General features: G+C 43.1%; 1 protein-coding gene across 1 annotated transcript in view; it reads right to left on the bottom strand.

The window, feature by feature from the left end:
• The window catches only part of LOC126188743 (chondroitin sulfate proteoglycan 4), a 589,355-nt gene extending 568,804 nt beyond the window's left edge, over positions 1–20,551 (bottom strand). Inside the window, exon 1 of the mRNA XM_049930352.1 lies at positions 20,282–20,551. Within this exon, the coding sequence (XP_049786309.1) occupies positions 20,282–20,551 (270 nt within the window). The remainder of the gene's footprint in view (positions 1–20,281) is intronic.
• Between the last annotated feature and the right edge of the window lie 1,821 nt (positions 20,552–22,372).

Here is a 22,372-nt window from a genome sequence, read left to right on the forward strand (position 1 = left end):
CCCACGTGTTGAGCAATTCGGCGGTACGTCCACCCGGCCTCCCGCATGCCCACTATACGCCCTCGCTCAAAGTCCGTCAACTGCACATACGGTTCACGTCCACGCTGTCGCGGCATGCTACCAGTGTTAAAGACTGCGATGGAGCTCCGTATGCCACGGCAAACTGGCTGACACTGACGGCGGCGGTGCACAAATGCTGCGCAGCTAGCGCCATTCGACGGCCAACACCGCGTTCCTGGTGTGTCCGCTGTGCCGTGCGTGTGATCATTGCTTGTACAGCCCTCTCGCAGTGTCCGGAGCAAGTATGGTGGGTCTGACACACCGGTGTCAATGTGTTCTTTTTTCCATTTCCAGGAGTGTATTAGTATGGATTAGTGAATTTAATAAGTGACACGTTCATCAACCTGAAATTTAGTGTAATATCATAATTGTTTCCGGTGGTCCTGTTGGAAGCGGTACACCGTTGTATTCGGTCCATCTACTGTTGGGTGCTCCACCTATTGTTCGGTGACCTACACTTCAACGCCGGAATATCTTGTTTCTCATACTGTAAACGAATACATAAATACTGCACTGGAGTTGAATCCAAAACCTTGAGAATTATGGTGTGACATTTACTCATGCATCTACATCTGCACTTTATTACACGTGCGTCACAGTAATATAAATATTCTCTCTCTCTCTCTCGACAGTAAAATACTGTTACTAGCGTATGCCCGGTTTCTGTGCGTTGTGCGCTATGATCAGATAAATAAAAGGACAGAAAAAACACTACGAAACTCAAAGAGGGGACGAAGAATATGTATCAACAAATAAAACACAAGTGAACAGCTAACATTATGAGAACACACATAAAGTTACTTGCATTTTGCAGCATAAACCAACCATTGCGAGAATTCCCACAACACGAGGTCGCCTCTCAGTGATGGTATCATCATTCCACGTCACACTGGCACCATCTGGTCTTTTACAGCATCTTTTTTTGGCAGAGAAGGTTTCGACCATCCTCCGAATATGAGACGACAGTTGATCACGACAAAATGTGACACAAAATCCCAATCTGAGCGATGTACTATACGTACTGATGAGTGAATGTGCTGTATCATAGACTCAAAATTGCGCTTCAATTACGTGAAGCAGCCCGTCTGATATCTTACTTATCGGTCATAGTTCTTATTGCAGGTAACAGTTCGTACCGTTTTATTATTTTCTAATTTTATTTTCAGAATAAAAAACCATCTGTGGCAATAGTTTAAAGTGATTTTCGGTTTTGGTTTCGATAAAGATTTCTGCCTGACTCAAGCAAATAACATTATCATCAGCTTAAAAAGGTTCAAATGGCTCAGAGCACTATGGGACTTAACTTCTGAGGTCATCAGTCCCCTAGAACTTAGAACTACTTCAACCTAACTAACCTAAGGACATCACACACACCCATGCCCGAGGCAGGATTCGAACCTGCGACCGTAGTGGTCGCGCGGTTCCGGACTGTAGCGCCTAGAACCGCTTGGCCACTCCGGCCGGCTATCATCAGCTTAAATAGAACGTGTAATAACCGAATGATGAAAGGTTGTCAGAAAAATATAAAAAATTGTCTTGGTGTGAATATTAGCAGCAGCCCATGTAACTTAGTTCGAGGTAGACAGCACCAGACGCTATCGTCAGTTCGATATATGGTCATACGTATTAAGAAAGCACCCATGTCATGCTCCCCGGATTGCGAATAGCACACAAAAAGAGACGCAGGTACACGTGATCTGTAACTAAAACAGGCCCAAACGCAGGCCAATAATCGACTATCAGGGAAAATTTCCAGCCAGCAACATCGAAATCAATGTCTCGTGTGATTACCAACCGACAGAGGGAACTGTGTGAATGAGAAGAGTTACACTTGATTAATCTTCAGTGAAAAGGGTTTGTAAAACTTTCCTCATTGTACCTCTAGACTTTGGTTAGTGATTTCTTTTGTATCTTTGCATATAAGTTCGTAGATAAGGTTGTCCCTTTCATCGTGATGTATTAAGTTGGCGTATAAGTCCACAGCGTTTTTCCACATGTTCAATAGACTCAACGCGCACACGTAACAGAGACTTTAATCATCAATAGTATTTTCTCCTTCACTGTTTACAACAATCTACCAACGCCGGTGTAATTTTTCGAATTTACGACCGTAGAAATCTCGTGGTTTTGAGGCGAAGAGCTCGTCCTGTCAGAGAGCATTTCCATTAAGAAAGGAAGTTCCTTGAAGGCTGTTCGACAGAGAGCGAGAAAGGTGAAAATCTGAGGGTACAAAATCTGATGAATAAGGTGAATGGGGTACGACTTACCAACCCAACTCCTGTATAGTGTTTTAGAATGCAGTCTTCCTCATTGTTGTTCTTGGATTAAGTACGCAAGACGTCTCAATTATGTCAGCAATGGTAGTTACATCTCGAAGCAATTCGTAGTAAACCATGATGTTAGAACAGATGCGTAACATTGTCTTTTGAAAGATGCGCGCATGTCTTTCTACGGGAAGTTGCTGCTTTGTTTGGGCTGAACCGATCCTTTATTTCCCGTATGTTAGCATAGAGACACCATTTCTCGCACCCCCAGTAACTTGCGGCAGCCGGTTTTTTAACCTTTCCCTTTTGATGCAAATGTCGCTCAATGGTGAAATACCACAGTTCATCAGAATTGACGGTTCTCAAATCCATTGACATCCATCATTGTGGACTAATGCTTTTAAACGTTCTTCAGCAAACCCCGAAGTTCTTCCTGAACGTTGACACTCACTAATGTCAAAACTATCCTCTTGAAAACAAGTAAAGGATTTTCTCGCCGTGCTCTGCCCCATGGCATTTCCCCGTACGCGGTGCAAATGTGCCTGGGTGCCTCCTCCGCTCTCACCCTTCTACTGAACTCTAAGAGAAGAATATGTCGGAAATGTCCCAATTTCTGCATTTGGCACTCCATTTTCTAATGTCCAGAGTTTCACTCTCTGTATCGAAATGACAAAGTGACAATATGTAATCTCAAATAGTAACAGTGAACTACAAATAAACAATTACAATCTATAAATAAATCCATAGCCATTGGAATAGCGAAATGCAACCAACTTATGGATCAACGTAATGAAACTGAACCTAAATGCTCGATTTGAGCAGTAAAAACAGGCTTCCTTCATTATGCGTTGTCTTAAATGCCATGCGTTAAGGAATGCACCCTATTCCTAATATAGTTGTCGGCCGGAGTGGACATTTGTTCAAGTAATGGGTTAGAGCATCCGGTAACAAGTTGAGGTTGAAAGCGTCGACTATGTTTTACGTGGATCTTAGGACTCAAGTGATAAACCAGTATCTATGCTCTTCAGCATGTTCATGTAAACGCTTGAACAAGCATTAAAAGCAGATAAAAAGCCAACCCAGAGTCTCATTTCCAAATGAACACCATATCTCCTCCGATGTCGATTTTTTACTGTCTCCAGCCTCAGAGACCTGAAAAAATCTTATCTTGACTACTGTCATCACAACTAGCCGCTTACGTCCCTAAGGCAGGTGACCTCAAATAACACGTCACCTCCAAACCGAGAGATTCAAAGTATCTTGTGATAAACGTAGGGTTACTACAACGGAAACTTAAAATTAATATGCTCTCTCTGTTATTTCTAATCTTTACTTCAGCTTTCAATCCCTTTAGCTAATCATACAAGAAACCAAGCCTGCGGGAAAAGTTTTCGAAAAAGTGGAAGAAAATAGAATGTGACTTCAATGCAAGTAGAAATGGCGTCTGCATAGAGTACAACCAATCTGCAGATGAGAATCCCTCTTCTTTTCTTTATTAAGTAGTGGTTTAACTGTCAAATAAAGTCATAGTTTCATAGTGTAGTATTTTATTTATTTTCAGCAAATGTAGTCGTGTATAATGAAATAATAAGCAACCAGTTGCACAAAAGAAATATAATTTCTTTACCGATATGCGATAGGCATAACCTTCTAAAGAAGGTAAACTAAGTGCCAGAAATCGGTAAAGAAATTAAATATCTTTTATGCAATTAGTTGCTTATTATTTCATTATAGTGTCATGTTTACCAGCTGTGCAAGAATGAATCCGGAATTTGGGTGTAATAATAAGACGTGTGTTGTTTGAAACTGATAAACAATACTTTATTCAACATAATCTCTCTCCGGCAGGCTATGAATGCCGCCCCAAAAACCAGTTCTTCTTTCGAAGCGAACCAGTCAGCGAACCATTTTCATACGAATTGAAGCGTTGTAAAGTGAGGGCGTGTTCCAGTGATGCAAATAGACGGTAATCGGACGGAGCCAGGTCTGAAGAATAAGCCACATGCCCTAGTATTTCCCAACTGAACGCCTCGATCGTTTCTCTGACCCGTTTTGCTGTGTGTGATGGGCCGTTGTCATGGAGTAATATGCCTCTGTATTGCCTTATTCCATATTCCGGTCTTTTTCGCATAATGCCCGATTTAAATCGATCATTTTTTGCTGTTGGTAGCGATCAGTGTTAACGGTTTCACAGTTTTTAGCAGCTCATAATAGATGACACCCTTCTGATACCACCAAACACAGACCATTGTCCTCTTTCCGAAGCAATTTGGTCTTGCAGTGGATGTCGATGTTTTGCCTGGATTCACCCATGATTTACGACGCTTAGTATTGTCAAAATATATCCATTTTTGATCACCTGACACTAATCGATGGAGAAACGACTTTCTTTTTGAGTCTGGCGAGCAGCATATTTCAGAAGTGGTCTTTCTAACTGCTTGCTGTCTTTCATTCAGTTCATGCGGAATCCGTTTTCCCACTTTCTGTACCTTTTCTATAGCTTTCAACCGAATAGAAACGGCATTAGCGTCACATTAAATTGTTTCGCAAGTTCCTGTTGAGTTTGATTATATCATCATTCAATAAGGCTTGAAATTCGTTGTCTTACAATTTTTTCGGTGGTTGCCTGCGCTCGTCGTTTCTCACGTCAAAATCACCACGTTTAAATTTTTTGAACCACTCAAAACAATGTGTTTTTCCAAGAGCATGTTCGCCGAAAGCTTCGACAACCATTCGATGCGATTCTGCAGGCGTTTTCTTCAAATGATAACAGAGAACCAATGCCGTTCGTAAATTGTTGTTCGTAGGCACAAAACACGAAATGTTTACTGGTTTTGAAACAGATACCAGTCTATGCCACTTGGGTTACTGTATGTTGACATTCTTCGTCAGCAGTTACAGGAAGCAGATGGCGCTGCAGTCGCGGTCTCACTGATGGCTAGCACCGTCTATAGGGGAATTCCAGTTTCATACTTCTACACCTGGTATAGGAACGAGCTCCGCCTTTGGCCGCAAAAGGTACATGATTTATGCCGACGTCGAAAGAGGCTCGAGTGAAGCTCACGTATTCTGTGGATTCAGTTCTCCTAAAATCGTTGCCGGAGAAATTACTGTTTCCAAATATACTGACCTGTTTCGATTAGTACACAAATGACACTTTCCATTCTTTTTGCGATCCACGTGGTTCCTTTAGACGAAGCAGCCCGAAGGAAACCTTATAAAGTCATCATTTTATGCAAGAATGAGTTAGTTCTACGTTCTTCCAACTTGTGCCTTAGGATTTACAATAAAATGGCCATAGGAATTCGTGTTACTGTGAACACCAGTTTTCATATGAAGCATATGCCGATTTCTTTTTTTTCCGGAGTACTGTTGCTGATGACTACCTTATAAGAAGAGACCGTGGTTACTGTTATTGTTGACTTATATATGAATGTGTTTTATGTTGTTACCCTCACACAATCTTGAAAATGCCGTGAGGATTCGTGACGGCTGGGTGTTGTGTGCTGTCCTTAGGTTAGTTAGGTTTAAGTAGTTTTAAGTTGTAGGGGACTTATGACCACAGCAGTTGAGTCCCGTATGCTCAGAGCCATTTGAACCATTTTTGAACCGTGAGGATTTTGGGTGGAAGAACGTTTGAAATGGTTTACATGCAATATCACTCTATGAAACCATTTTCAGTTCCTATTGTGTGTACAAGCTAAAATAACATACAGTACAACTTCTATTGTCACTTGCAATTTTTTATAGTATACTTTAACTGATCATGACATGCTAGAAGCATTTTCCTGTGTCAGCCAAACAAAACTGACCTCAGCTTCAGATCCAATATTTAAAATTGTATCTTTTAATGGATATCAACAAATCATTCTATTCATATACTGGGGGTGGGCATATGGCACCTGCATAGAATTATAGCGAAAGAAATTGCGAAATACGAGGGACAGTCAATAAATAATCCAATGTATCGTTTTCTCGGAGATTTTCGGTCGAAAAAATGTGGAATTTGTTGTTCGCATACTCTGAACTTTTTCTGGAAAGAATGGTTACGACACTATAAGTGCACGCTATAGGTTTAAATTCACATACGACCATACTGATTTTAGTTCTGCACGCTTTGTCTCAATACGTTAGTCGAATGATATGATGTTACCTGCACAACGCCTCGGCAGAGATCAGTTTCGATTTTAGCGTTGTGTATTTAATGACCACAACACCTAATGAACATAAAAATTTTACGTTTGCCTTCTTATTCCCCTTGCACCAACTAGTGCAAATAACTTTGTTTTCTTTTGAAGAAGTCATTAAATATTATGACCGAAGCATTTGTTCACTAACGTTTGGTGTGTTGTAGAGTTATGAGAATGCCTACTGAATACAAAAGTTCGTAAAAGTCTTCAGGTTAGTATCAACAGAAAAGTTGATTTTAACATTAGAGAGGTACGTGGTCCAACTGACTGTAAAATGTTCTTAGATTCCACGTATTTAGTGAACCAACCTACCTTGCCAGTCTTTAAAGTATAATCTGACCTACAACACAGCTTGATAATTCTCCTACACAACTGCCACTGGTTAAAGTCGTGGTTCAAGTCGTGTTAAGTGGCAAAAAATGGTCCAGAGTTGAACACTGATCGAGCTACGAAGCCGTTAAAATGCAGTCCGCTTTCACTTTTGGAGCTACCAAGACACATGTACGAGTATTTCTAAACAAGACATATTTTCCCAGCAGCTAAACTTCGTCGCCTGAGGCTAACGGATGTGCGTTGTCTTTATTTGGTGTCGGTGCTTACAACTAGGGTGCGGTTGTGTAAATAGTTTCTATTTTTGCATAGTAAATATAGCTATGTTTTTGTCAGTAGAAATGCAATCTGCTTGAAGTACTTTTTCACAGAAAATGAGTATACTGTAAAAGTCAAAAGCCAAAAGAAAGTGTGAGTGAGGGAGAAAGAGAGAGACAGAGACGGGGAAAAAATCAAAGAGAAGCTCTAATAACGAGCCAGCAGACAGCTAGATGAAATATGTGGCATGATGTACATCGCGAAACGCCCTTTAGCTTTTGAGCAGCCGGCTTGCACATATATGCAATTATAATATTTAAAAGACCAGAGCACTGTTAAAGAGGTGCTGACATTCACGCCTCGATTCTCTTGTCACCCCTTTTTGTGAGGAAAAGTGACAGTGGTAATCAAAGCGAATCTAACAAAACGTGATGCGGTCAAAGGAATTTATAATTCAGCAGGAGGGAAAACGTTTTACTTTACAAACCCACACACATCAAATGGCACGGTTTCGGAAGTGAGTTATATTAACGAATGACTGTGCTACCTACACAACATGGTCTGCCAGTAGTACAGCGTCTGCTTTGTTGCAATTTCAGCAATACCCAAACACTTTGAATAACAGTGCGCTCTAATGTGAAATCAATACAATTATGGAGTTACTAAAACGGCAAAACAGATCCAGCTACTGAAACGTTTACCGTGCTCCTATCGTCTATGTACATAAGAGTACATATGTATCCTTACAGGTTTATCAGAACCCTGTCCACCTTGACTAACGTAAGAAACTATTCGCTCAGCTGTGTACAACTAAGTAGCGTCGAATGTACTCGCGATGCGTGTACGTATCTGTAGAGGAGAAATGTGTCATTTCTTTGAAAGTTGAACACCACAAACAACTTTCGTGCCACCGAAGTACAGTTAAGAAACTGTAAGAACATTCCGTTACCATGACTTCTTCTCTACTGACATGACGTTAAACTTGTTTATTTTTTATAATTTGTTCTTGCTGTATGACATGTTCTTTACCACTGAGGGCCTCCTCACTACGTATCGAAGGAAGGAAAACTATATCTAAAAACTAGTCTAAAAAGAAAGTAACAGAGATGTCACTACAGAGGGAGCGCAAGCATTGATTACGGAAGTTTGGTCGTATTTTGTAAAGAAATAATCCGCGATTTAACCTTATAGGAAATTAGGGAATACGCAGTAAGTATAAATCACCATACCCTGATTTCAGTCCTGTCTCTTAACCAATACAGTGTGATTTAAATTAGTTGGGATATGAAATCTGGGACCCTAGTTTGCGACGTTGTTATGACAAATGTTTGTCTGCTGGCAACCACCATAGTACCTGCTCCCCACGTCATGAAAAATCGCTTTAATGTCTCTGTGTCATGCAAAAATCAGTAGACAATTTGAATTTTACGTGCGATGTAGATATCTAATCTAATTTGCCTCCAAGCATGTTAGAAAGCTACTCTTAGTTTCAACAAGGACCAGAGCCGGCCGTTGTGGTCGAGCGGTTCTAGGCGCTGCAATCTGGAACCGCGCGACCCCGCTACGGTCGCAGGTTCGAATCCTGCCTTGGGCATGGCTCTGTGTGATGTCCTTAGGTTGGTTAGGTTTAAGTACGAAGTTGTAGGGTAATGATGACCTCAGATGTTAAGTCCCTTAGTGCTCAGAGCCATTTGAACAAGGACCAGAGTTTCTTTAATGTTCTCGAAAGGCGTAAAATTTTCGCGTACGAGAAGCTGTTTCAAACTTATAACGTTATGTCTCGAAAGCTATTGAAATCACTCAAGCAGATTTTCCATTGATTACTAAAATTCTGGCTCGATAACGGGGCTTCCCGTAGTTTGGTATCGTATTTATTTTATTATGTATGAGCTACGGAAGATGGCCTTTTTTGTCAACATGAAACTCGTAGTAAGTATAAAGCTTAAACAGTCTACGTCCTTCAAAAATCCCGTAAAATTTCTTAAATTGACCTAGCCTCTATAGTCTACAGTGTCTCCGCTATGCCCGTCCTTAGCTTACTTTATTGCACATTAAAATGCACGCGAGACTAAACGTTATACGAATACTTACAGTAACATTTCAACTGAGGTCTGGCACGGACAATTGCCCATTGGAAGTGGCAACGTAGTGAGAGCCGACAATGTTAGTTTCCCATTGCTGTATTGTTGGCGGAACCAATCCTTCCCATTAGGAGTCAACTACTTTAAATCAGGGTACAAAGCATCTCGTCCCTTTTCTGTATTTCAGCGTACTGTTATAAGGAAGATGCACTATAATGTTAGGGAGATGAATTTGGAATCCACTGATATCGATCATGGCAGCTACTCAGGGATGGAACGAAATTTTATTGCAGGTGCGTTGCAGTATTTTTCACGAGATCACTACGTTTGGCTTTTGACAGAATCGACAGCATCTACGGAACAATGACTGATAAATGCTAATTACTAGTAACCAGGTCATATTTCGTATTTCAGTGTATTAATCGTCCTTTAAGTTAACCAAAATTGTTCGCTTGTAGTTTGATTTCGCTCGTAAGATTGCTTTGGGGATGAGCCTACAAACACAGGCCATGCACGACGAATTAAAAAATACAACGAAATCAAGATAGATTTTCCATACTCCAAGTGATTATTACGAGGGCAGTTCAATAAGTAATGCAACACATTTTTTTTCTCGGACAATTTTGGTTGAAAAAACCGGAAATTTCTTGTGGAATATTTTCAAGCATTCCCGCTTCGTCTCGTATAGTTTCATTGACTTCCGACAGGTGGCAGCGCTGTACGGAACTGTTAAAATGGCGTCTGTAACGGATGTGCGTTGCAAACAACGGGCAGTGATCGAGTTTCTTTTGGCGGAAAACCAGGGCATCTCAGATATTCATAGGCGCTTGCAGAATGTCTACGGTGATCTGGCAGTGGACAAAAGCACGGTGAGTCGTTGGGCAAAGCGTGTGTCATCATCGCCGCAAGGTCAAGCAAGACTGTCTGATCTCCCGCGTGCGGGCCGGCCGTGCACAGCTGTGACTCCTGCAATGGCGGAGCGTGCGAACACACTCGTTCGAGATGATCGACGGATCACCATCAAACAACTCGGTGCTCAACTTGACATCTCTGTTGGTAGTGCTGTCACAATTGTTCACCAGTTGGGATATTCAAAGGTTTGTTCCCGCTGGGTCCCTCGTTGTCTAACCGAACACCATAAAGAGCAAAGGGGAACCATCTGTGCAGAATTGCTCGCTCGTCAAGTGGCTGAGGGTGACAATTTCTTGTCAAAGATTGTTACAGGCGATGAAACATGGGTTCATCACTTCGAACCTGAAACAAAACGGCAATCAATGGAGTGGCGCCACACCCACTCCCCTACCAAGAAAAAGTTTAAAGCCATACCCTCAGCCGGTAAAGTCACGGTTACAGTCTTCTGGGACGCTGAAGGGGTTATTCTGTTCGATGTCCTTCCCCGTGGTCAAACGATCAACTCTGAAGTGTATTGTGCTACTCTTCAGAAATTGAAGAAACGACTTCAGCGTGTTCGTAGGCACAAAAATCTGAACGAACTTTTCCTTCTTCATGACAACGCAAGACCTCACACAAGTCTTTCGCATCCGAGAGGAGCTCACTAAACTTCAGTGGACTGTTCTTCCTCATGCACCCTACAGCCCCGATCTCGCACCGTCGGATTTCTATATGTTTGGCCCAATGAAGGACGCAATCCGTGGGAGGCACTACGCGGATGATGAAGAAGTTATTGATGCAGTACGACGTTGGCTCCGGCATCGACCAGTGGAATGGTACAGTGCAGGCATACAGGCCCTCATTTCAAGGTGGCGTAAGGCCGTAGCATTGAATGGAGATTACGTTGAAAAATAGTGTTGTGTAGCTAAAAGATTGGGGAATAACCTGGTGTATTTCAATGCTGAATAAAACAACACCTGAAACAGAAAAAAAAGTGTTGCATTACTTATTGAACTGCCCTCGTACAACGAACAATAGGGTGCTTCAACCTGCCTCTACAGAAGATGCTGCTTAAGTACTTCCGTGTGGTAGCACGTTAGTCAACATAACACTTTTGTGACATCATCATACAGAAATAGCGAAACTTTTGCAGTGACTCATATTGGTACGATCTCATGAAGATGTTAACCCTAGCGGCCCCGTTTATGCCACATAAGAGTAGTGGGTTCTGAGCCGATAAAGGTTTTAAAACTCTCCGATCTCATTGTTATCATCTACGCGAGCAGGACGCAAAAATCAACATGCAATCACCACAATCGCTTACATGAAAAGATAAATATAAAAAGCTGACATAACTCTTCACAAAGGAAAGATACCAATGAGCGCGAAGAAAGACAAGCTTTCCCGTTAGGAGATCGAATCAACACACCGGTGGTTTCCTAAGGAAGTATGCCATATTTTTATTTATTTTTTTACTGGTAAGTGAATGTATGTTATCGGGTACGAGGCTGGTGCAGGCTTGTAGGTTTCAATTTGGCGATCTGCGTTCATCGTTTACGTTGTTTACATATCCAAGTAGCTTATCATTTGACGTTTGAGGCATAGAGAACCCTGTTACAAATGGTTCAAATGGCTCTGAGCACTATGCCACTTAACTTCTGAGCTCATCAGTCGCCTAGAACTTAGAACTAATTAAACCTAACTAACCTAAGGACGTCACACACATCCATGCCCGAGGCAGGATTCGAACCTGCGACCGTAGCGGTCGCCCGGCTCCTGACTGTAGCGTCTAGAACCGCAGGGCCACTCCGGCCGGCACCCTGTTACAGAATTTAAAACTACAGTAATATAAGCGGTGAGTCGATACCAGTATTTGCATTTCAGAAGCTAGCGGCGCTAACTACCATAATACAGAGACGGTCAAATTTTATGATCAACAAACAGAATGGACCCATACTTCCATAAGATGTTTAGAGAACTAATTTCAAATACTGATTATTTATATTGTCATCTTATACGAAGTTCAATGGGTCAGTCAGCTGAAGTGTATTCTCGCTTGTGCGTGCAGTTTCCTCATACTCTTTGTTGGATGTTATTTGTGGAGGATGTGCAATACAGGATGTTAATATTTAAAGTTCCAATTTATAAACGCTGTAGAAAGAGAACCAGTGCTCAGAATGACAACAAATTTGAACAGAATATTAGTGGAGCAGCAGAAAAAAAATAAAACTGAGGAAAATTTTATTATAACATAGCGTCTTAACGTAAATAGGATCGGCTGCAAATGACTAGACGACGGCTGGCGCGCAACATATTCAATATTTTGTCTACTTTTATCTTGTCCATTATAATTATCCGGGCTGTTATGCCGTGGTCGGTTGATGAATTCTGTGTCGATTCCCAACGTTTCGTCTCCGACTGCGGGAGACATCTTCAAGGGGGTCCGTAGCTCAATGGAAGGTCCGACACACCCACTGGCTCGCTACTGACTGCCGCTAAATTCCGTGTCCGTGCGCTCCCACGCCGCGGCGTGACGTCACGTGTTTTGAAAAAGTCAGTGCAATTGGCCGCTGTCCGTCGCCGTCGATCGCCGTTGTCATCTCACAGTAGTGGGCGGGTGGTGCGCATCTTCTTTAACACCGGCATCCATATGCCGTTTAATTTCACACCCTCCTCCTTACGGTTGAAATTATTTGGGTGTTTAGCGATTTCGATTGCCTCCCTGTAGAGCCTTTCGTAATATCACATTGTGGCCGCTAGTACTTGCGTCTCCTTGAAACGAATATTGTGGTTCCCTGGCTGGAAAGCATGCTCCGCAACAGCTGATCGTTCCGTTTCTCCTCTTCTGCAATTTCCCTTATGCTCTTCCAAACGTTTAGAAACAGTTCTTTTAGTGGTACTCACATAAACATCACCACAACCGCATGGGATCCTATACACTCCAGCTTTTTCCAGTGGTTTGCGAGCGTCCTTGGCAGGCTTAAGGTATTCCTGTATCTTCCTGGTGGGCTTGTAAATTATGGTAATATTCCGCTTCGTCAAGATCCTCCCTATTCTTTCTGTTACATTTTTAACAAACGGCAGGAAAACCTTAGATTTTGCAGTAGCCTGTACGTCAGTATGACTTCTGCGTGGCTGCCTCAACGCACGTTTTATTTCGGCGGACGAATATCCGTTCTTCATTAGTGCATTGTGGAGATGTTCCATCTCAGCGTCGAGCAACTCAGGTTCACAAATATTTCTAGCTCTGTCCGCTAACGTCTTGATAACACCCCGCTTCTGTTGTGGGTGGTGGTTCGAATCCCGGTGCAAATAACGGTCCGTGTGCGTGGGTTTGCGGTATAATGAGTGGCCCAGACTACCATTTTCGTTTCTAAAAACAAGCACATCGAGGATATGCAACTTGCGTCTACCTCCTCCTCCATTGTAAACTGAATTCTCGTGTTCATACTGTTCAGATGTTCGTGGAACCGGCTTAGTTCCTCCCTACCATGTCTCCACAGCACAAACGTATCATACACGTATCGGAACCCTACATTTGGTTTTTTGCTGGCAGTACCTAAGGCCTGTTCTTCTAATTTCTCCGTAAAGAAGTTTGCAATTACGGGACTTAGGGGGCTTCCCATAGCCACGCCATCCGTTTGCTCATAAAACTGTTCATTCCACTTGAAGTATGTGGTCGTCAAACAACAGTTAAACAGTTCTGAAATATCGGCAGGAAAAATTCGATCCTGCTGTTCCATTACATCATTAAGTGGAACCATGGTAAACAGCGATACCACATCGAAGCTAACCAATATGTCCTCCGGCTGGACCACTAAGCCATTCAATCTGCTGATGAAATGTGTCGAATTCTTTATATAAGAGTCCGAACGACCCACATGTGATTTTAGCTGCATAGTCAAAAACTTGGCTAACGAGTAGGTGGGCGAACCAATGGCACTTAGAAGGGAATGGTCAGACTTGTCATGCCGAAACATGTATTGATTTTTTTAGCACTGTTATTTAACTGTGCAAAAGGTCGGTATGCAAAATTGTAGCTGCTGACATGAACTTGAAGTCACCTAAAAAAAATCACGAACATGGCTGTGTTTCCTGCTTGGCGCTTGCAGTGACGGCTGGCCACCCCTGGAAATGGCGAGTCGCGAGCGTTGTGCGCATGGTCGGGAAGTGCCTCCGTCTTATCGCGGCGTTCACTAAAGAGGAATATCGCTGCAAGGTTTTGATGGAAAGGGGAAACGAATATTCGTTTCTGTGGCATGCACATCCTTTTAATTTCTGGTACGTATTTCGAAACATACCGTCCTGAAACTGGTTAGAGATATGAAAGATGTTCTGTACATGTTCATCTACACTCCGCAAGCTGCTTTACGGTGAACATTCAATCTCCCCTCACAGGTGATGGCGAACCCTGTAAATGTATTGCTGCTTGCCATGGAGATACACCACAGACGCCAAATGAAGCAATCAACAGAAAACACGCGTGAAGACTATGTGTTGTGCGACATGGTTGTTAAACTTCTAGACGAGCATGTAAATGGCGCAGACATGTGACTAGAATCAACTGGAACACTCGATATTGCAGACTGTGACTCTACAGACGGCGAAGACACAGACGAAAGTTGCACTCATGAAGACTCTTCGAGTGATAGTGCCACGCACTCCGACAGTAACACCAGCAACTACAATTACCTTATCAGACAAAGAAAGAGCGGTGACGTATTGGTTGAACGAAAGTGGTAAGAAACGCCCACGTGTCAGCACTGTTCAAAATAAGTATCGCTTTGTCCGTTCTGAACGTGAATTGTATAGATGGAAAAAACAAGTCGCTCGACGACGTTAATAGTCGACTGGAGATTGCGACGGAGATAAATGCGCGACTTTGTGAGTTATTTACCGATGCCAGACAACAGTCATTTGGTGTGAGCAATACAACTTTGCGTTAGAGATTGCCAACGCGATAGGCACTAAAGAATTTACAGCTTCTCAAAGTTGGATTAGTCGCTTCAAAAGATCACATAAAGTTGTGGCAAGAAAAATAACAAAAATTGTATCGAGAAACAGGTCGGAAAATGAAGTGACACAAATCGAAATGATAGAAGCTTTTCTTACGAATGCAAAAAATAAGATCGCTAGGTTGAGTGAATCGTACGTGTACAATGCAGATCAGTCAGGTTTTAAAAAGAAATGCGTGTGAAGAGAACACTGCCATTGAAAGGAGAAAAACATATTGAGGCGATTGCACAGTCCACGACTGCACTCACCCATTCATACACTATAATGCCCATAATTAGTCTGGATGGTTCATTGCTGCCTAAAAGAACCAACTGGACGTTTTGGACCACGTGTCAAAAGAACAATGTTCTACGCAAACAGTCTTGTAGTAGACGCATCGAAGTGTTGAAAAATGGGAAACGAAAACGTTACACTTTTCATGCGTCATGCTTTTCTTCCGTTCTGCGGGAAGAAATCTCTTCTCCTTCCAGATTCGTGGTCAGGTCATAAAAGGTCTGATTCATTAAAAGCTGTATTTCGAGCCCACCCTGACAAAGAAGTAGAGATGCTTCAGATTCCACCAGGCACGACCAACGTAATTCAACCTTTAGACAGAGAATTTTTCCGCCAGTGGAAGGCATTTTACAGAAAACTAACAGAGAAAATTATTGTGTGCTGATCACTGCAATTTCCTGTCTATCACCGTGACAATATTCTCAAGCTGCAATCAGTAGTACATTATCAATTTTCCTCCCCACGATTTCAGAATTTGATTAAATATGCGTGGCACTCCTCGAAATATGCTGATATTAGGCCTGATTCATTCCTAACACCAGCCCAGTTTTGTCTACGGACATCTAACAACGTCTGTGATTCACAGGGCTGTCATATGTCGTCTTTGCTTGTATGTTCTTGGTGCACAAAAAACCTATGTTTTGAACATTGTATCAATGTTTCGCATTTTTGCGGTAATTACAAGAAATAAAATTTGGACGTGTTCTAAACAGTATATTTATTTGTGTCTATTTCATAGCTATTTGGAAAGAATGTCGTAGATAACATATCAGCCATATTTGTCAACGAATGTTTAATTATCATACGATCACTTTCACTGGGGGAATCAGCTCTCTCACCGCTGTGGCAAGAAAGCGGCGCGTAGCTAACGCCACCTTGTCCCTAGATGGCGTTGGTATAACGTAGCGAGAGAGGTCAGGGTTGTACAAGAGGCAGTTATAAGCGTGGAAACCATGCGACAATAATGTCTTACTTCCTGAAATTGTTTACAGACTTCCAGGTCATGTCAGCAGCTAAAATTCTGCATACAGACTTCTTGCAATGTTAACTCTCAGTGGTAAAAAAAGCAACACAGGTTTCGACATGACAAGTCTGACCATTCCCTTGTTAGTATCGGTCTTAACGGCACAATTTCAACCGTAAGGAGGAGGGTGTGAAATTAAACGGCATATGGATGCCGGTGTTAAAGAAGATGTGTACCACCCGCCCACTACTGGGCGATGGCAACGGCGATCGACGGCGCCGGACAGCGGCCAATTGCACTGACGTTTTCAAAACACGCGACGTCACGCCGCGGCGTGGGAGCGCACGGATACGGTATTTAGCGGCAGTCAGTAGCGAGCCAGTGGGTGTGTTGGACCTTCCATTGAGCTACGGACCCTCTTGAAGATGTCTCCCGCAGTCGGAGACGAAACGTTGGGAATCGACACAGAATTCATCAAACGACCACGGCATAACAGCCCAGATAATTATAATGGACATGATATTTCCGGCCGTGAAAGTCTACATTTTACTACTTTTATCTGCCACAAGCTGAAATGGAGAAAGAGTATATTCCAAAACAAATCGGAGTGTCCCGGGGGCCACGTTCAGAATGCACTGCAGAATGCGTGCCTTTATTTCAGCTACTTTTGTGATTGGAGCACTGAACATAACATCTTTCAGATAACACGACAGCTAGAAGTCACAAGGATTGACATCAAATGCTCTGGACGGTCATGCTGTAGCAAAATGACGGCCGACGTTCGCGAAACGCCTGTGCAGCAGCTATTTCACTGGCAGTGCAATGTGCGAAGGGGCGTCATCTTGCGTAAAAATGGTCCTACCTACACACCCATTGCTTTGAAGGGTTGGAACGACTTTCGTGCGCAGAAGAATCTCATAGCTTTTACCAGTGGCTGTACAGGAAACAGGTTCCGCGGGGCTCATCTTCTAGAAAAAATACGAACCTACGATAAGCGATGCTGTCAATCAGCAGCTTACAGTCGCCCTTGAAGAAAAAAAAAAAAAGTGCAAATGTGTGTGAATTCCTAAGGGACCAAACTGCTTAGGTCATCGGTCCCTAGACTTACTCACTACTTAAACTAACATACGCTAAGAACAACACCCACACATATGCCCGAGGGAGGACTCGAACCTCCGGCGAAAGGGGCCGCGCAGTCCGTGACATGGCGCCTCAAACCACGCGGCCACTCCGCGCGGCACCCTTGGACACTGACGCGGTACCAGTTGGCGTGCGTGCGGATTTTCTGTTGGTCACATTCTGCATATTGGCATGTCGTTGGAGAAGATGGTGAGACTCGTCTGTTCACAGAATACTGCATGGTCTTTCATTTTCCACCTCTATGAGAGGAAGAAGTTCCACAGCGAACGTTTGGTTTGCTGTACACGTGAGCAGGAAGCAACTCCTGACGTGGGTGATTTTATGGATAGCAATGCTGTGTGTTTTGTAGAATTTTATGCAATGTGCGTTTGTAAATCCCTCCTCCAATACTGTGGCTACATCTGTGACAGATATCAGATTAACATCTTTCCTTCCTCTGCCACAATGAACTTCGAAAGAACCTGTCTTTTCGAATTTTGTAATCATTTTCTCCAGACCCTTAGCAGACATCGAACTGACGCTTTTTTTCATACCCTTTAGTGTCCATAACTTCTGCATGGCTACTGGTGCACAGCCGATGTACTTGTAAAAGAGCTTTGCGAGAATTGCGAGGTCGTTCATGGAGACAGTGATTTCGGGCATCTCGGACGCAGACTGAGGGACAGCCGTATGTCGCACGTCTTTTGATGTGAACATTATGATGCTTAGAGCGCCATTTATTGATCAAATTTTCGTTTTATTCTCCCTTTCGACGCTTCACTCCGCGACAATAATATTCTGTTCAAATTTTGAGCGTTTTAAAACTGGAACTTTAGTCATGGACCTGTGCATCGATTCGCAGGAGTTATTTACTTTCCTGGAAGTTCTGAGCATCCGACCGTCCTCACAATATTCCATTTTTATGGAAACTACAGGAAGTTGGTAGCGTTGAGTCACCTTTCACGAATTACCCTGTAAAATATCCTCATGTATATTGGCACTGAGCTGCAGGCTAGAATGTGTCACTGCACGACAAGCAGTTACCTTCACATTCAGTAATTACCAACAAGCAACCAATAAATAAACAGTCGAACAATCAGCACTGATGATCACAAATCTCACAGACAAAGTATCTTAAGGGGACCACACCGTGGTTCACGTCGAAAAAATTCGATTTTCCGTTTTCATCGTATTTCGATAGATTGATGTTTTATTTAAGTACTCTCAAAAGTTTTGCTGAAAAAAAATTTTTTTTAGCATTTCAAGACCCTTTTCCTACCACGTGTGTTTATGTGCGACGCTCACTTTCCGGCATATATTTTAGATCTTTATATCCCCTACATTGCCCCTTAGAGATTTTTTTTACTCCAGAGTGTGTTGGCCAACCTTGGAATGCAACGGTCGGTATCATTTTGTGTCTGCTGTTTGTAAACAACACGTTTTCAAACATGCGTTCAGTTTTGTTCAAGTGAGATTGCGAGTAGATGTTACAGAAAACTTGTTGGTATACTACGGGCAGGCAATTGGGAGAAATAAAGAAAATCTGGAGGCAATGAAGAGAGATGTCTGGGCCATATTCTTCCATAAGTCATCTACTGATGATAAGCCATGTCATGAATTGTGTCCATCAGGAGAAAATTCGTGCTGCAAATACAAAAGGGCTCAGGCAAGTGAAGAATCTTATTCTCACCAGCATTCTCTTCCTGCTGCTGTTATTACAGCAATTAAGCCTATTTTCAGAGACATGGCTCATCCTGACGACCTTGTAAGGAAATGTATGCGTGGGCGGACACAGAACCCAAATGAATATTTCGACAGCATAATTTGGAACAGTCTTCCTAAAACTGTATCTGTAGGCATGCATACAATGAAACTAGGAGTGCATGATGCTGTTATTACATTGAATTGTGGTAATATTGGAAAGTGTTGGGTACAAAAAAACCTGGGAATTAATCCTGGTGAAAATATGATCACTAGGCTGCAACATCGCGATAAAATGAGGATAGCCGATGCAGACAGGTCTGCATCTAATATGGCCAAGAAAGCTAGACAAACATCCAGAAATGTGAAGAAGAAGCTGGACGACCTGCTAGAGGCCAAAGAAGGGCCATCATATGCAGCAGGACAATTTTAATTAACTGTAAGTAACAAATTTCAAAAGTTTTTCCTTTAATGTTAATTTCCAGCAGATATTAGAAACTATCATTGATAAATGAATGAAATTTTCAGAGACACTGCATAACATAAAATGCCACCTCTGGTACTAGATTAATTAATATTCCCCCATTAGGAAGTCCAAAAATATATTTTCTACAGAAAAAACGTAATATTTTTGTTAATAAATTTTAAAAAGTATTTCTTAAAAACTATAAAATGAATAAGTAGATTTTAGTGTTTCTGTGAATTCTTATGGGACTTAACTGCTGAGGCCATCAGTCCCTAAGCTTATACACTAGTTAACCTAAATTATTCTAAGGACAAACACACACACCCATGCCCGAGGGAGGACTCGAACCTCCGCCGGGACCAGCCGCACAGTCCATGACTGTAGCGCCTGAGACAGCTCGGCTAACTCCGCGCGGCTAGACTTTAGTACAGTTGACTCTATTAACATAATGTAACATGCAATAAAATATTAAAGTCCTGCATCAAATAGTTTTTTTTCAGAAATGGATCAAATACTTGCCTAAATTAACATGGTTTAGATAGGCAGGGTGTGGTCCCCTTAACTGAATCTGTTTGCGTTTGTGCAATTCTCGGTACTCTGGAACCAGGAGGAGGGCGGCTTGGAGTCCTGAAGCAGTGCAAGGCGGCGGCTGCTGCGGCGTACCGTACCTTGAGTCTGCCGGTCTCGAGGATGACGAGGCAGTAGTCGATGCGGCCGGCGGCCAGGAAGAGCATGGCGTCGGCGCGCCGCGTGCGGAAGCGCATCTCCAGCTCGGTGGTGCTGCGAGCGTCCTGCAGCGGCACCGCGATGTAGCTCGCCCCGTAGAAGGACGCTGCAACAGCAAGGCAGCCGGGGCCGGCGTCAGCCACCGCAAAGTACGCACCGCCCCCTTCTCTCTCTCTCTCTCTCTCTCTCTCTCTCTCTCTCTCTCTCTCCATGCACTCCCTCTCTAAGCTCTTAACAGCAACATAGGCTGATTTAGTGGACAGTAGGATAATGTGTTGCATTCTCTTATTGGTAGGTGTAGGCAGTTCCAGTCACTTACAAATTGGAAACAGGGAGCATTGCTTCATTTACAACAGTTTCATATACATATACATTATTACTCTGCAATTTGCAATTAAGTGCCCGTTAGAGGGTTCATAGAACCATCTTCAAGCCATTTCTCTACCGTCCACTCTCGAACAGCTCGCAGGAGAAACAAACACTTAATCTTTCGGTGCGAGCTCCGGTTTCTATTATTAGATGATGATCATTCCTTCCTTCACTTAATAAAGGCAAGGCCTCCGGTCCACATTGTATACCAGTCAGCTTCCTCTCAGACTGTGCTGATAAAATAGCTCCATATTTAGAAATTACACTACTGGTCATTAAACTTGCTACACCCACGAAGATGACTTGCTACAGACGCGAAATTTAACCGACAGGAAGAAAATGCTGTGATATGTAAATCACCAGCTTTTCAGAGCATTCACACAAGGTTGGCGCCGGTGGCACACCTACAACGTGCTGACATGAGGAAAGTTTCCAACCGATTTCTCGTACACAAGCAGCAGTTGACCGGCGTTGCCTGGTGAGACGTTGTTGTGATGCCTCGTGTAAGGAGGAGAAATGCGTACCACCACGTTTCAGACTTTGATAAAGGTCGGATTGTAGCCCATCGCGATTGCGGTTTACCGTATCGCGACATTGCTGCTCGCGTTGGTCGAGATCCTATGACTGTTAGCAGATTATGGAATCAGTGGTCTCAGGAGGGTAATACGTAACGCCGTGTTGGATCCCAACAGCCTCGTATCACTAGCAGTCGAGATGACAGGCTTCTTATCCGCATGGCTGTAACGGATCGTGCAGCCACGTCTCGATCCCTGAGTCAACAGATGGGGACGTTTGCAAGACAACAACCATCTGCACGGACAGTTCGACGACGTTTGCAGCAGCATGGACTATCAGCTCGGAGACCATGACTGCGGTTACCCTTGACGCTGCATGACAGACAGGAGCGCCTGCGATGGTGTACTCAACGACGAACCTGGGTGCACGAATGACAAAACGTCATTTTTTCGGATGAATCCTGCTTCTGTTTACAGCGTCATGATGGTTGCATCCGTGTTTGGCGACATCGCGGTGAACTCAAATTGGAAGCGTGTATTCGTCATCGGCATACTGGCGTATCACCCGACGTGATGGCATGGGGTGCCATTGGTTGCATGTCTCGGTCACCTCTTGTTCTCATTGACGGCACTTTGAACAGTGGACGTTACTTTTCAGATACGTTACTACCCGTGGCTCTATTTCAGCAGATATTGCACGACTGCATGTTGCAGGTCCTGTAAGGGCCTTTCCGGATACAGAAAATGTTCGACTGCTGCCCTGGCCAGCACATTCACCAGCTCTCTCACCAATTGAAAACGTCTGGTCAATGGTAGCCGAGCAACTGACTCGTCGCAATACGCCAGTCACTACTCTTTATGAACTGTGGTGTCGTGTTGAAGCTGCATGGGCAGCTGTACCTTTACACGTCATCCAAGTTGTGTTTGACTCAATGCCCAGGCGTATCAAGGCCTTTATTACGGCCAGTGTGGTTGGTCTGGGTACTGATTTCTCAGGATCCATGGACCCAAAGTACGTGAAAATGTAATCACATGTCAGTTGTAGTATAATATATTTGTCCAATGAATACCCGTTTATCATCTACATTTCTTCGTGGTGTAGCGATTTTAATGGTCAGTAGTGTATATACAACCACTCGCTCACAGAAA

The sequence above is a fragment of the Schistocerca cancellata genome, chromosome 5 (assembly GCF_023864275.1).
Source record: "Schistocerca cancellata isolate TAMUIC-IGC-003103 chromosome 5, iqSchCanc2.1, whole genome shotgun sequence".
In the NCBI taxonomy this organism is placed as follows: Eukaryota; Metazoa; Arthropoda; class Insecta; order Orthoptera; family Acrididae; genus Schistocerca; species Schistocerca cancellata.